Genomic DNA, 14,816 nt, shown 5'->3' with positions numbered 1-14,816 from the left:
TGCTATAGAAACTGTTTGCCAATCACTTACTTAGGGATTCCTCTTTCTGGAAGAAGACCAAGACGTATTGACTGGGCAAAGCTCATTGGAATGGTTCGATCTAGACTCAACCCCTGGAAAGCAAATTATTTATCCCTTGGTGGCCGCCTAACTCTCATTAATTTTGTGCTTTCAACAGTTCCAGTTTATTGGATGTCGGTCTTCAAACTTCCCGCTTGGGTAATCAAAGATATTGATCAAATTCGAAGAGATTTTCTATGGAAAGGTCCTGATCTGGGTTCCAAAGGAATCAGACAGATTGCCTGGAATAGAATTACCAGGCCCCGCGATATGGGGGGCTGGGGAATCCTCAACCTTCAGGAATTTAACAAAGCTTTACTTGGGAAGTGGTGGTGGAAATTGACTTGTAATCCAGACAGTGGTTGGGCTAAAATCATTCAATCCAATTACTCAATTAGAAGCCCAAACGGAATCTTATCCCATAATCCACCTAGAAATAAATCTTTCTTTTGGGCAGGAGTGAATTCCTCTCTTTTACCATTTCGTTCCTGCATAAACAAAATTATCAGAAATGGTTTAAACACATCTCTTTGGTCTGACCGTTGGCATGCTGGACAATTGCTTAAAGATCTTTGGCCAACACTCTTCGCTGATTGTACATCTCCTTGGATTAATATCAGACAATTCATCCAACATATTAATAACCCAGAGATTCTTTTTCGATCTGCTTCCCCTGACATGTTGTCCTCTCTTCTAGAGATCATTCCTGATTGCTCCCATAATCAGGAAGATACCTACTCCTGGGCACTGGAAAAAAGTGGAAATTTCACAGTCAAATCCTTTTATAAATTCCTTATTGATGGTGGAATGCGTAGCCCGCATTACTCTCAATTCTGGAAAATCCACTGCCCTAGCAAAATAACTCTTTTTTGCTGGCTTGCTGGGGAAGATAAAATACTGACTCTTACAAATCTTTTCAAGAAAGGGTGCAACATTCAAAACTCCACAGATACATGTGTTCTATGTCACAAAGCCTCTCAGAAGCTTAACCATCTTTTCCTTGAATGTGATTTCTCCAGACGTATCTGGACTTTTTTCTCACAAATCCTTGGTTTCAATCTCTCCCCACATTCAATTCCCACACTTTGACTACTTGGATTCCATCCCTTATCCCTCAACACCGAACTCTCTGGGACCTCATTTCCCGTGCGATTTTGTGGAATATATGGATTGAAAGAAATAATCGTATTTTCAATTGATCCTGCTACCGCTTTTCTGATATTTTTTTATTAAAAATTGCTAATATGCTTCTTTCTTGGTTTTTCAACAGTTTCCCGATAGACAACGATCGTCTTTTTAATGAAGCTTCCCGGAAAAATTAAAGCGCTCTCTTAATTTCTTAAGCGCTAAAGTCTCAAATCAAGCTGGAGATCCCGACTCCAATCTTGCGCAGGAGTAGTTGTTTCTTTTGTTGGTCTGAGCAGGCCTGAGGGACCAGACGGTGTCTTCCGCCTTCTCAGCTTTTTTCCCTTCGTTTTTTTATTTTCTGCTGCTCTTAGTTCTTTTCCTCACTCGGTGAGAGGTTTTTATCTTCCTGATTCTCGTTACTTTCTATTCGATAAAAGTGCTGGTTTATCCACATTTATTTCAAAAGGGGTGCATGTGTAAATATGACTTAATCTGGGTAAACCATAAATAACTTGTAAACGTTTTTTTTTTCAGGTATATGCCAGATTGTTGCACAAATACACACAATATATGTATGTACACGTACACTTTTATTTAATATAGATAAATTAATAGATGAAATTTCCTTTAAAGACGTAAATTACAAATGGAACTTCATATGGACTTCGTAGATTAAAAATTGTGTGTGTATTTAGGTTATCTGTTTTAACTGTTAACAACTAATAAAAACAAATTTAATCTTCAAAAATACATTCAATAAATTTATTATATTTTTTTTTAAATACTCAAAATGTCTCTCTCTATATAATATATATAAATATTATGAATTAATATCTTATTTAAGGCGTTTGTGCCCGACAATGAACAGATAACCCATACATCCGTCTCCTTCTATAGAGTCATCCAGTCATTATTTGTGGTTGACCCATACTTTGAATCTTTCCAATAATAATTATTATAAAACTTTTTTCATTCACTGATGGAAACATCACAAGTAGTATAACACAATTGAAGTGGTTGAGCCCCCAGCGCTTATACTATTTTATGTTTTATGTTCAATAGGCAATATAAATTTTTTGTTTTGTTTATAGTTTGATTTGCACAAATAATAAACCAAAAATTACAAAATTATTGTAATATATTTATTTGTTTTATATTTTTTTTTTTTGAAAAAATACATAAACTACTAATTTATTAAACAAGAAATGAACAGGTACAAACCAAACAAGATTAAGAAACATATGAAAGAACAACAAAAGGTGAGAAATCACCGAAGGTGAACCACGTCAAACCAGGAAAGTGACAAAAAAACAGGAAAAAAGAGGAACAACAACATCGAAGAGGCGAAGTCTATATAGTATCTGAGGCCTCTTGAGGCTAAAAACGAAGTCGATAACTCCTGCATCAAGAAGGTCATGGCGCGGGGCTAATCACCTGGACGCGCGCTCAAGAAGTCGATGTTATGAATTAAAAAGTTAATTACAATATGTTATGAATTTCTAGCTTATAATTACATTTTTTAAATTTCAAACTATATTTATTAAAAATTAATTATCAAAAATATTATAATAAGAAGTCAGGTTTTCATAAATAATTTATAAATTTATTTATTTATAATTTAAAACAACAAATATTAGTTTATGATTAATTAATAAAAATTATTAATCATACCCGTAGAGAAAAAATTGAAAAACCTTTAATCCAAGAGGAGATTATTATAATTTTTTAGGAAAAATAAAAAAAAACACTCTTGTTTTCGAGATTTGCAAAATAAGAAGTGAGATTTTTTTTCGATTGTTTGATATGTTGTTTCTCATATATTAACTTTGTCTTTTTTTTTATAGGAATGAAATCGTTCATTCATATAAAAAAATCATCAAAATGCATAAAAACATGATTTTTCAACATGATTTTGTTTGATTTTTGAAATTAAAGTTTTTTTAAAGTAGAATTTTGGAAGAGATTAATAAACTTTATATATATATATATATATTATGTTATATAAGTTTGTTTTTAAATAAAATAATGATTTTACCAATGTACACTGTTAATACTGTTAATGGTTTAGTAATGGTTTTTACGCTTAATTTTTACAAATATGAAAAACCACACGTGATAAAAATCAAAAACACTTTTTTTATTTTTCAAATCTCGAAAAACTACAAAGGTTTATTTTATAATTTTTCCACTTAATTCCAAATCAACATCATCATCACCATCACCATCACCATCACCATCATCATCACCGCCCCAATTACAACATGCATATAAATACACAAATATGTACACATAGGTTCACACAAGAAACATGGATGTTTTTCATTCACAACAAACATCACCAAACATAAACATTTAAAAAATAAAAATAAAAACATAGAAAACATATGAGCATTATTAGAGGTACCCACAAAAGTAGAGAGAGCAGCGGAAAATGGGAGGTAAGGTATATATACTCACTGACAAGGCAGACAACCTTCCACTCCGGCAGGGTGGGCTCCCTAGTCCGGCGAGCCGGCGGAGAGAATAAGGACTGCAGCTCCTTTGGGAGTTCGCCGGTGACATGAGGCTTCAGCACTGATGCTTCATAAGAAGGAGCACTCCCACTCATCTTTCTTAACTTCTCTTAAGCTTCTTGTTATTGTTGTTAATTTGTTGATCAAGAGATGAATGGGTTGATTTATAATGATGTGCAGATGAGAGATAAGGTTTGTGTGGGGCCCAAATTTGTTGGATTTTTTTTTGCACAGTGTCACAAGATACAAAATACGGGTAAATTTTTCGTATCGATTTCATGCTATGGGTGATTCAGTTTTAGTCGTTGTGTTTGATTTGTTTCTTTTTAGTCGTTCAGATATTAATTTGTTTTTACTGGGCGATGGCGTGAGATCTGGATGATGCGACGTCGACTTTTTTTATATTTTCTCTCATCGCAGTGAGAGAGGATCTTTGACTCACTCACTTAAAGAGTGACGTGGCAGTTTCCGACCACGTATCTAAATTTCACTGAAAATCCCAAAGTGACGCACGTGAAAACAAATTAATATCTAACGATCGATGAAACAAATCGAAAACACAACGACTAAAATGGAAATCAGCCATAACACAGTGACCACATGAAAAATTTATCCTACAAAAGACCAATTTCTCAATTATGCGGAAGCTGTAGTCTTCTGCGTGGGAGTTAATTATACTATTATCTATTTAATAAGAAGAGTTAATTATACTATTATTCATTTAACAAGGAGGTGGTTTTATATTTATATTTATTTTTTTATTTTTTTTTATAAGGTGGACGAGTTCTTGCATCAACCAGTGTTATGAGGAAGAGTCTCTTAACTTCTCACTTGGCAAGAAAACTTTCACCTCAACAAAAACCAAAGCTCGATGATTCTATTAATTTAGTTAATTGCAACTTAAAGTTTTTGGAGCCTCATTTTACCAGAGAAGTTGATTTTTGATAGGTGACTAGTCAGGCCAATACTTCAACTGTATTCATCTTGGTGTGATTTGTCTCTCTCACAAAAGATAGTCTCTTTTTAAATTTTATTAGTGTAATTGTATTTTGTTATTGTCATAGTATTTTCTCTCCCGGTGAAATATATTTTTCTGTCAGTGTTCTTATATTTTTTTATTCTCATAATATATTCACTTCTAGTGGAATATATTTTTATGTCCGTGTCATCTCTTTATAATTATCCAATACTTCAGCTATATCTATTTTGGTGTGATTTGTCTATGTTACAAAAGGGTAATCTCTTTTTAAATTTTGTTAGTGTTATTGTATTTTGTTATTTTCATAGTATTTTTAATCCCGGTGAAATATATTTTTCTATCAGTGTTCTTATATTTTTTTATTCTCATAATATATTCACTACTAGTGGAATATATTTTTGTCCGTGTCATCTCTTTATTGTTGTCTTTGTATTTTTTTATTTTTTTAATAAATATGGGTTTATTTGTTTTTTTAAATGTTTTTTTCTCGTTTTTTTAATTTTGTTTTGTAATTCTCTATGTGCACAAAGGATCTTGATGTTTTATACATATATAGTAATAAACTAAAAGAATTTTTCAAAATGGGGAACCAAAGAGAAAGTTTGTTTGTATATTATTTATATTTGTGCCTCATTCTCATATTTTGGGGGTATGTTAAATACTACATATGGGAAGAAGAGAGGTTAATTTTTAAAAAATAAAATAAAATTTTGAATTTCTTTCAAAAATTATAGCAACATGTATTCCTTCTCCTTATCTTCAAGGTAATAGATAAATATTTTTTTACAATGAATAAAAAAACAAGAAAGTATCTTATTCCAAACAAAGCTAAGTAACACCAAAAGAGATAATTATTAAAAGGGAAGGACAACATGTATGTATTCTTTCTTGAGATGCTTCACTACCTTGCTTGAAAGCATCAACCTGCCTGTATTTTTTTTAATAATAAGAGTGTCTTTAATTAGTGATTGGAAAGAATGATTAGATTTAAAAATAAATTTTTTAATAAATATGGATAAATCTTAAAATTTTTAATTTATAAATATTGTAATTTTTACCTTTGATTTTGTTTTAAAAAATATATGTATCTACTAATCTACTGTGTTGGCGTCGCTTTTGTCTTATTGTTGTTTATCTGTTGCATCGTTAGCTTGTCTTAGTTTCCATTTTACTTAATAAATCTGAGATTTATCCATTTAAAAAAAACTAATTTACTATGAATAATGCTATCTCAGTGAAAAAAATAATTAAATTTAAAAAAACTAATCTATTATATGTATTATGATAATAATGTAAATGGAGAGTGAAATGAGTGATTTATGCATCTCTAAACATATACCTACCTTTCAGTTAATTTAACCTCCTTCATTTTTAAATCTAATCCTAAATTTGAGATTTTTGATTAATTTAGAGATGGTCTTATGATCAATAAAAAATAATATAAAAATATTTATTTATTTTTCATCGACTAAGTCATTGTATATTGAAGATTCTCCCAACAAAGAAAGCAAAACGTCAAGTCAAAGTTTCACGTCAAAACGTCAACTCAAAGTTTCACTTCACTTTCTGCATCACATCAAGTGATATGACAGTACCTCATACCTAAAGATTGAGCTGGCATGGATTTAACTATTTTTATATTTCGTCATTTTAGGTAGAATAGAAAAACTAGTCTTTCATTTTCAGTCATTGCATCGAGTCATCACAATAACATAATCGAAAGGTTTGGTTAACGGTATTGTGAAATCATTAAAAAAAAAAAATTCAGATGATAATCTCAATATATTATTATATTTAATTATTATAATAATAGTTTTTAAAGTAATAGTAATATCAATTGTAATGTAAAATTATTAATAATAAAATATTATTAAATAAGTCCATAAATACATTATCACCAAAATATATATCCATCTAGATTACTAAATTAGTGATAATCTGATGTAATTTTTTTTAAAATTTGTCCTCACCTTTTTCAATTTAATTCTTTTCCCATTCTTTCTTTGAAATTTTAAAAAATATAAAATAAGTTGGGAATATCTTTAAAATTTTAATATTTTGTATTTTTATTAATTATTTTTTATGTGAAAATTTTTATTTTATTTAACTTTAAATTTACTTATAATCTTATATATAAGGATATTTTGAAGAAAAAAAATATGTCAAAAATTAATTTTTAGTATTATAATTTAATTATTTTTATCTAAAACTTTAATTTAATTTGTGGTGTTAGTTTACTACAAAATGACAGTCTGGCTACATGTCTATATGCTCATTAATTCACGTTCCTTTCATCTTTTTGTTGACATTTTTTAATTTTTATAAATATAGATAAATTATGTTAGAGACATATAAAAATTAGGCGTTAATATTTCGATGCATTTATGATCTCACTATGTATGAGTTGAGATTAAAATCTGTTTATTATGTGTTTTTGAGGAGACTCTCTTGGTTCTATAGACTGGTTGAGGTGTTTCTTTTTGTTCCTTCTGTTTGTTTATTAATGTGTTTATGTTCTTTTTCTATCGTTTTTGTAGCCATTTCTTGTGGTATGTTCTCTTTTCTTCTGTTGTTTTCTTTGTTGTTATTGTTCACTACTCATTAGTGTGTAGTGATGTGTTGTTATTTATTCTTTTTAATTAAAATGGTTTATCCACCTTTTCAAAAAAAAAATTGAAATCTGTATTTTTGACAAAAAAATAAGAGTATTATACATAAAAGACTTGATGCTTGCTAATAGATAAAAAAAACGTTAACATCTATCTAAATTAATAAAAAAATATCTATTTTATTTAATAAAATAGATAAATCATTTTAGGAGATTTGTTTAAATCACAACAAACAATAATTTTATTTAAAAATAATAATTTCGTATATATTCTCCCCTCTTAATTTTCCCCTTCATCATAATAGATATAAATTTTTTAAATAATTATATAAATTAAAGTGTCATGAACAATAAATGATTTTAGAAGGAAAAGTGACACATTGTATGGCTTCAGATACCATTCAAATGCCATTTCTTTGGCAATTTCCAATTTCCAATTAATCACCATCAACTACGCCTTCCATCCACGTTTATTTGTATGGCTTAAGATATCATCCAATAAATTTTAGCACAATGTGTGGATGCATTCATCTGTGTATTGTGGATGATGCAACGTAAGTGGAGTAATTAAATTTAAAATTACACAATGACTTCTTTTTAATAAGGTGGATAATCCCACAATGACTTTCCAAATGAATGATGTAAAAGAAGTGGGAAAAGTAATTAAAAAAATATTATTAATTACTTACTTTTTTTTTTAATCCGAATAGAAGACAAAACTCAGTACCAAACCAAGTTATCAAATAGTATGCTACAATATTATTATTCATTATTATTTATTTATTTATTAATTTGTAAATAATGTTTCACAAACAACGCACCTTCTAACATTTTATAAACTTATTTAAGAAAAAATTTCTTTAAATAGATACATTTATTCAATTTTTAGCATTAATTATGTTAGTTCCGCCGATGTTGTTTGTGATTTAGAAAACACTCAAACACTTATCGAAAATTCACACAAACCAAACAAGAAGGAGACACACAAGATTGGTATCCCAGTTCGACGTCCACTAGCCTATGTCTTGGGGGCCAAGCCCGGAAATAAACAATCCACTAAAAGAGGTGAAAAATAAGTGAGTACAAACACTTGTCACTCACTCTCCCAACAATAAAGATCACTACTCTCTCTAGATTGTCTAATTCTCACACACTCTCCTCCACAAGAGACACAATCTCAGAGCAAGGCAGCTTATATAGATGCCTCAACGTCCCAAATATAGTCCATACCTCTTTTAGAATCTCCGCGGCTACTAATGTAAAACCTTCCACAATTAAATGTTGCAACTCCTGTTGTAACGTAAATTGCAACATTGTATTGACTGCTGCCTTGACTGAATTCTAGTTACGTTGCGAACGACCTCAAGACCCATCAACCTCCCGATCATACTTAGTCTGAGTCGGTGCAGCCCGATTTCCCGATCCTGACTACCGGCAACTAGCTTACCTCCTTAGTTCCTCGCCACGAAGTCCTCTCGCAAGAGACGTACGTCCTTTGTGCGTCTTCATGAAACTTACCAAATTTGATCTTCAATTCATCCAAGTTTGGTCTTCAAATCTTCCCAAGAAAGATCTCCAATCAATCATCTCAATCATGCCAACAATAGGCATGTCTTCAAATCTTGTCCTTAATAGTCTCCCATCATACCTATTAAGGCTCTTCAAATCATACCTTCAATAGTCTTCAATCATACCATTGATAGATATTTCTTCAATTAAGCTCTATTCATATTTAGTCTTCAATTAAATCACTTAAATATGATCTTAATATGATCTTGTCTTCAAATTGTAACACATTACCAAAAATAGTTTCTCCAATATCTCCTAAGATATTTGCCTCCAAGCCAAGACTCCTTGCCATGTCACCATGTCTTGCCACATCATCAATTATGCCACATCACACAGATTGCTATGTCATCTTGATTTGATGTCAAATCATACCAATAATAGTGCAGTTGCACTAAAAAATTAAATCAATTTTTTGACAATTTTAAATAAAAAAAATCTCATCCTTTCTTGTATAATACATTTTGTTTTGTTGTATAATAACTCATGTGACGTCTTTGGTTCTCTTTGTCATAAATATATATATATATATATATTGAAAAAGTGGATAAATCACATTCATTAGTCAAAGGTAAAAAATAACAGTTAGGTTTAACAACAAACAAAATAGACCTATTAGATATGGTCACAAAAAATAACCAAAAACAAAATGACCCGACCACCAGAAATCCACTAATATATATATATATATAGCATGTAACCCCAAGTCTAACGTTTTTTTTTACTTTGTATCATAATATAAACCCTAATCCATCTTGAATGTGGTTTATTGTGTTGTTTTGTCGTTGAGTGAATCCGTAAATCTTTTTTATCCCAAAAATATGATTTATCTATTAAAAAAAAGTTTTTCCCCCACATTTCACAGAATCACAGGAAAAAAAAATCACTAACTTTTAACTTCATTTAAATAGCGACATTAAAAGACATGAATGTTCTTATGACAAACATCACCACTGAATTAATAAGCTTCAAGTTCAACAACATAAATATTAACACAATGATAAAAATATTAGAAAATACTAAAATGGTTAGAAACAGCCTCCAAAATGATAAAAATCCATGCATAGTCAAGAAGAAACCCTACACTTCATTGTTGTTGCCATGCTCAATGAAATCTATCTTCCCATTCACTTGACTAGTGAAATTCACTGTTGTTTTTCCAACTCCTACGTACTCATCTTTCTGAATTAATTAATTAATAAAAATTTATAACAGTATTTGATTCTATTTTAAAAATCAAGAGTAAAACACTCACATTCAAAAATTAATAACAGTAACAGTGATAATGGATCATAAATTATAGATACCGGCTCATATCCTAAATCACCATTATTAACAAAAACAATAGCTTACTAACTCCTCACAAAACCATCAACCTATAATCACTGCCGCCCATTGAAAGTAATTAAAGGGTATGAAATGGTGGCTGAGTTGGTGTATCAATGGTCTATAAAAGGGCCATAAATTGAAGCTTATCATTCACAACTGAAGTGTGAAAGCGGAAAAGAAAAATATAAGAGTGAGAGTAATAAAAAAATATTTTTGAGAGTTTGTATTTCTCCAAGTATAAGAAAAAGTGGTGGTCTTCTTATTCACAACTGAAGTGTGAAAGCGGAAAAGAAAAATATAAGAGTGAGAGTAATAAAAAAATATTTTTGAGAGTTTGTATTTCTCCAAGTATAAGAAAAAGTGGTGGTCTTCTTATTATTAGAGAGGGTTTATAACTTCTGAAAATTTTCCACTTGGTAAATTTTTCTATCATTGCATGTGATTTTTACCCTAATTATTTAGAAGCTTTTCACATAATATCTTTGTGCCATATTTATCTTTCATTATTATTTTTTCATCTATTTTACTACACTATTATTATATTCAGTCCTACATTTTATAACACTTATTTTTAGCTGACAACGCGCATGTTAAAGGATCAATCTCCAAATTTCATTAAAAAAAAAAATTCAAACCACCTTCTCATTAAAAATATTAACACTTTACATAGAGAACTAGATGCTAGTATAACTTATCCTTTGTAGATTTTTTATGAAGGCATGCGAAAAAGCAAATTTTATTTTAAAACAATTAAAAAAAACGTTTTTTTATAAACCAAACAATCGGTTTGAACAAACTTATTTTCAGGGCATTAATTTAACTATGGTTGAATAATATTTACAATTTAAAAGGGGTGTACAGATACATCGACAGTAAAGAGCACGGGTGAAAGTGAGAACCATGGCCTATCATATATAGTGTTATTTAACTAAATTTGAAATTCAAAAGGGGTATATATTCTTAACACCCACTTACATTAAGAATTTAGAAGAAGAAGAAGAACAAGATGAAGAAGATAATGATGATAAACAGTTGATATGATCCATGAACAAAATTAATAAATACCAATTAACAAGCTAGCCACTAAACATCATCTTGATGGGAATTAAGCAATAATCTCAATAGATTAATAGCAAATAAACAATCCCAAGCTTGCTAGATTAAGGAGAGCAACTTAAACAGAACAAAAATTGTAATCACACAAAACACCAAATTTTTATGTGGAAAACCCTTAAATCAAGGGCAAAAAACCACGGGTCAATCTTGACCAAGCCAAGCTCCACTATGGTCAAATTCATGGTACAAGAGAGTCTCAAGAATGAGCACAAATCAGAAAAATACAACTTGACCAAAATAATAGCTAAAACAAGGTATATTGGAAGCAAAACCAATATTTTGCAGCTTTTGTTCTGACCCTCATATCTTGAGCTAGGAGAAGCCAAATCACAAACCGTCTAGTGGAAATCAAGCTCTACAAGTCCTGAATGTGCCCACAAAATTTCAGCTTAATCGGACTTCGTTTGACCCTCCAAACACTAGCTTGAAGTTGTTGTCACTGTTAAATCCGAACCTGAGAAAATCTGCAGTTTTTCTCTTTGCGGATGTTGTATCTCTCCAGATTTTTCACTTTCTTAACCCTAATATGATGGAAAACACTTAATAAAGTGAACCTTAATGGGCTTGGATCATAGGAAGAGAGCCAAAACCCAACACATCTTTCATGGCATTAATGAAAGTCATAAAATTCTCAAAAGAACACCCTCCTTTGTCAACACTCTTCATGGTCATTTCCTTCAAAGCAAGAGCCCTCTTCTTCATTCCTTCATCTCCAACCAACTCTTCCACCTTACCTCTAATCTCCTCTTTTGTGATCAAACCATTCTCATCGGGCATCATCTTCAACCCGCTCTTCCAAAAATCACAAAAAAATATAACTTTGATTCAAATGTTGGTCGACAAAGTAAGGCCAGCGGAGAAATGGCACACCATTGCTCACAGATTCCATTGTTGAGTTCCATCCACGGTGAGTAATGAAACAAGCCAATGCGGGTGTGCAAGAACCTCCTGTTGAGGAGACCATTCAACAACCTTTCCCCGGTCACCAATAACATCTTTGAACCTTTCTAGCAAGCTGGTGGTGGCCTTTCCTGTTATATCCGGCCTAATTACCCATAAAAATGGCTCGTCGAGTGAGCTTCTAACCCTAAAGCAAGTTCTTGAAATTGCCTTTCATTAAGACTTGCCAAACTACCAAAAGCCACATAAATAACAGAATTATCACATTGTTCATCAAGCCAACTCTTGCAAGTCTTGTCTTCAGCCCAAAAGCATGCATCTTGAAAAAGATATAGAAGAACTATGTGATGAACTGTGATTGAAGATGCTGGTATGATTATAAGCAGGTACAAATGGGAGGAGTCTTCCCATTCTCTTGAGATATGCCGGATATGGTGGATATGTTGAAGATCTGCTCTTTATGTATGAGCTTAATGTTATCACACTATAGTACTTGACATGTGATGGGTGTGATGTTAACTTTTTTGCTTTGCATTAAAATGCATGTACTGGACGTAGTATGTTATGTTTTGCTCTTTTTGTTATATGTCTTCATAAGCATAGCTGCTAATGAATCTATTTTACTTCCTGAGTATCTCCTTCAATATATTAGTCTGTTGTTCCTCTGTGAGAAGCTGCTGATAGTGTGCATTGTTGATGCATGTTTGTTTGTTGCTACAGTGGTATCAGAGCTTAAACATCTGTGATGGCAACCAGCGGTGCTCCGGTGACCTTGTTCCAACCGTCCATTCCTGTGTTTTCGAGGGCGGAGTATGGGAGGTGGAGTCTTCGAATGAAGACCGTATTCAAATCCCAGGAGCTTTGGGATCTTGTGGAGAAGGGCGTGGCCGAGTCGAAGGATGAAGCGCAGGAGAGAGAGAATCGCAAACGTGATTCCAAAGCGTTGTGCTTGATCCAGCAGGCTGTGGATGGCCCTATCCTGGACCGGATCTCAGAGGCGAAGTCGGCTCATGAGGCGTGGGAGACCCTGAGAAAACAATGCCAAGGAACAACTAAAGTTCGGGCCGTGAGAATTCAAGCTCTCCTGCAAGACTTTGAAACCTTACAGATAGAGGACGCTGAGGGGATGCAGGACTATCTCACTCGGGTTATCTCTGCTGCTAACCAACTTCGTGCGCTTGGTCACAAGTTAGCTGAGTCTGAGGTCGTCTCAAAGGTGCTAAGAAGCTTAGCTCCAAAATTTGATATTGTAGCTGTGCCCATCGAGGAATCCAAGGAGATATCGAAGTTATCTCTCGATGATCTTAGTGGAACGTTGATGGCTCATGAAGTCCGGGTTAATCGCATGCAAGCCAAGAGTGGTGAGAAGGCATTGATGGTCAAGGGTGACTCATCTAGTGCAAGTTCTAGCAGAGGAGGTTTCAGGGGACGAGGAAGAGACACCTTCAGAGGAAGAGGGCGAAGTAGAGGCAGAGGAAGAGGAAGCAGCTCAAGAGCATACACCAGTGAAGATCAAAAGGTGCCGAACTCTGAACAAAGATACATAGAAGCAATATACAGTGTTACAACTGTAAAAAATATGGCCATGTGAAGGCTAACTGCTGGCAAACCTCTAAATTGACGGAGAAGTGTGCAAATGTTGTTGTAGAAAAGAATGAAGAAGCAGAGAATGAGACGACAGCTAACATGTTTTTGGCACAGAATGATACTTAGTTGATGGATCAATCGGTGTGGCTCGTCGACAGCGGCTGCTCCAATCATATGACAGATATGAAGACCCTATTTTGCAAACTTGACACATCTGAGAAGCGCACGGTTCGTCTGGGAAATAACAAAGAGATTCAAGTGGCTGGAATGGGCACGGTTGCACTTCATTCACATGAGGGGAAGACCAAGCTCATTCACAATGTGCAGTATGTTCCAGCTCTTGCACATAACTTATTGAGTGTAGGCCAGTTAATGTTGTCTGGCTATGATGTTGTGTTTAAAAATGGTGAATGTGTAATCTCACATGGAAAGACTGGTGTGCCGGTGATGACCATTCGAAGAACGAAGAACAACATGTTCCCCATGTTGATATCTGGTCCCGAGCAAGCCAATGTTGTGACAAAGAATGAAGAAAATTATGCAATGTGGCACCAGAGGTATGGCCACTTGAGTCAACGTGGATTGCAAATCTTGAACCATGAGAGCATGGTGATTGGTCTTCCAGATTTGTCTTCAACCAAACAGTGTGAAGCCTGTGTTCTTGGAAAACAAACAAGAGCCACTTTTCCAGCAGAAAAAGCTTGGAGGGCGAATGGCAAGCTGCAGTTGGTCCATGCGGATCTTTGCGGGCCTATCCAGACTGAGTCAAAGGGGTGGGAGTAGATATTTTCTACTCTTTATTGACGATCACACCTGAATGAATTGGGTGTATTTTCTCAAGTGTAAGTCAGATGCATTCAAATATTTTAAAGTTTTTCAGTCTTTGGTTGAAAGGCAAGCAGGAGTCAAGCTCAAGACACTTCGAACCGATCGCGGTGGAGAATTTATGTCAAATGAGTTCATGGCATACTGTGAGAGTCAGGGCATACGAAGACAGTACACAACTCCACACTCACCACAACAAAACGGT

The 14,816-nt window shown here is 33.1% G+C and overlaps 1 protein-coding gene across 1 annotated transcript; it reads left to right on the top strand.

Annotated features, from left to right (window-relative positions):
* Positions 1-12,944: 12,944 nt before the first annotated feature.
* Positions 12,945-13,790, top strand: LOC120260127. The gene has a single exon (XM_039267566.1). It carries the CDS (start codon positions 12,945-12,947, stop codon positions 13,788-13,790), a length of 846 nt encoding a protein of 281 aa, XP_039123500.1.
* Positions 13,791-14,816: the final 1,026 nt, after the last annotated feature.

This window comes from Dioscorea cayenensis, chromosome 5 (assembly GCF_009730915.1).
Source record: "Dioscorea cayenensis subsp. rotundata cultivar TDr96_F1 chromosome 5, TDr96_F1_v2_PseudoChromosome.rev07_lg8_w22 25.fasta, whole genome shotgun sequence".
In the NCBI taxonomy this organism is placed as follows: domain Eukaryota; kingdom Viridiplantae; phylum Streptophyta; class Magnoliopsida; order Dioscoreales; family Dioscoreaceae; genus Dioscorea; species Dioscorea cayenensis.
The sequence above is the reverse complement of the archived record's forward strand: the minus strand, read 5'-3'. Positions and strand labels throughout refer to the sequence as shown.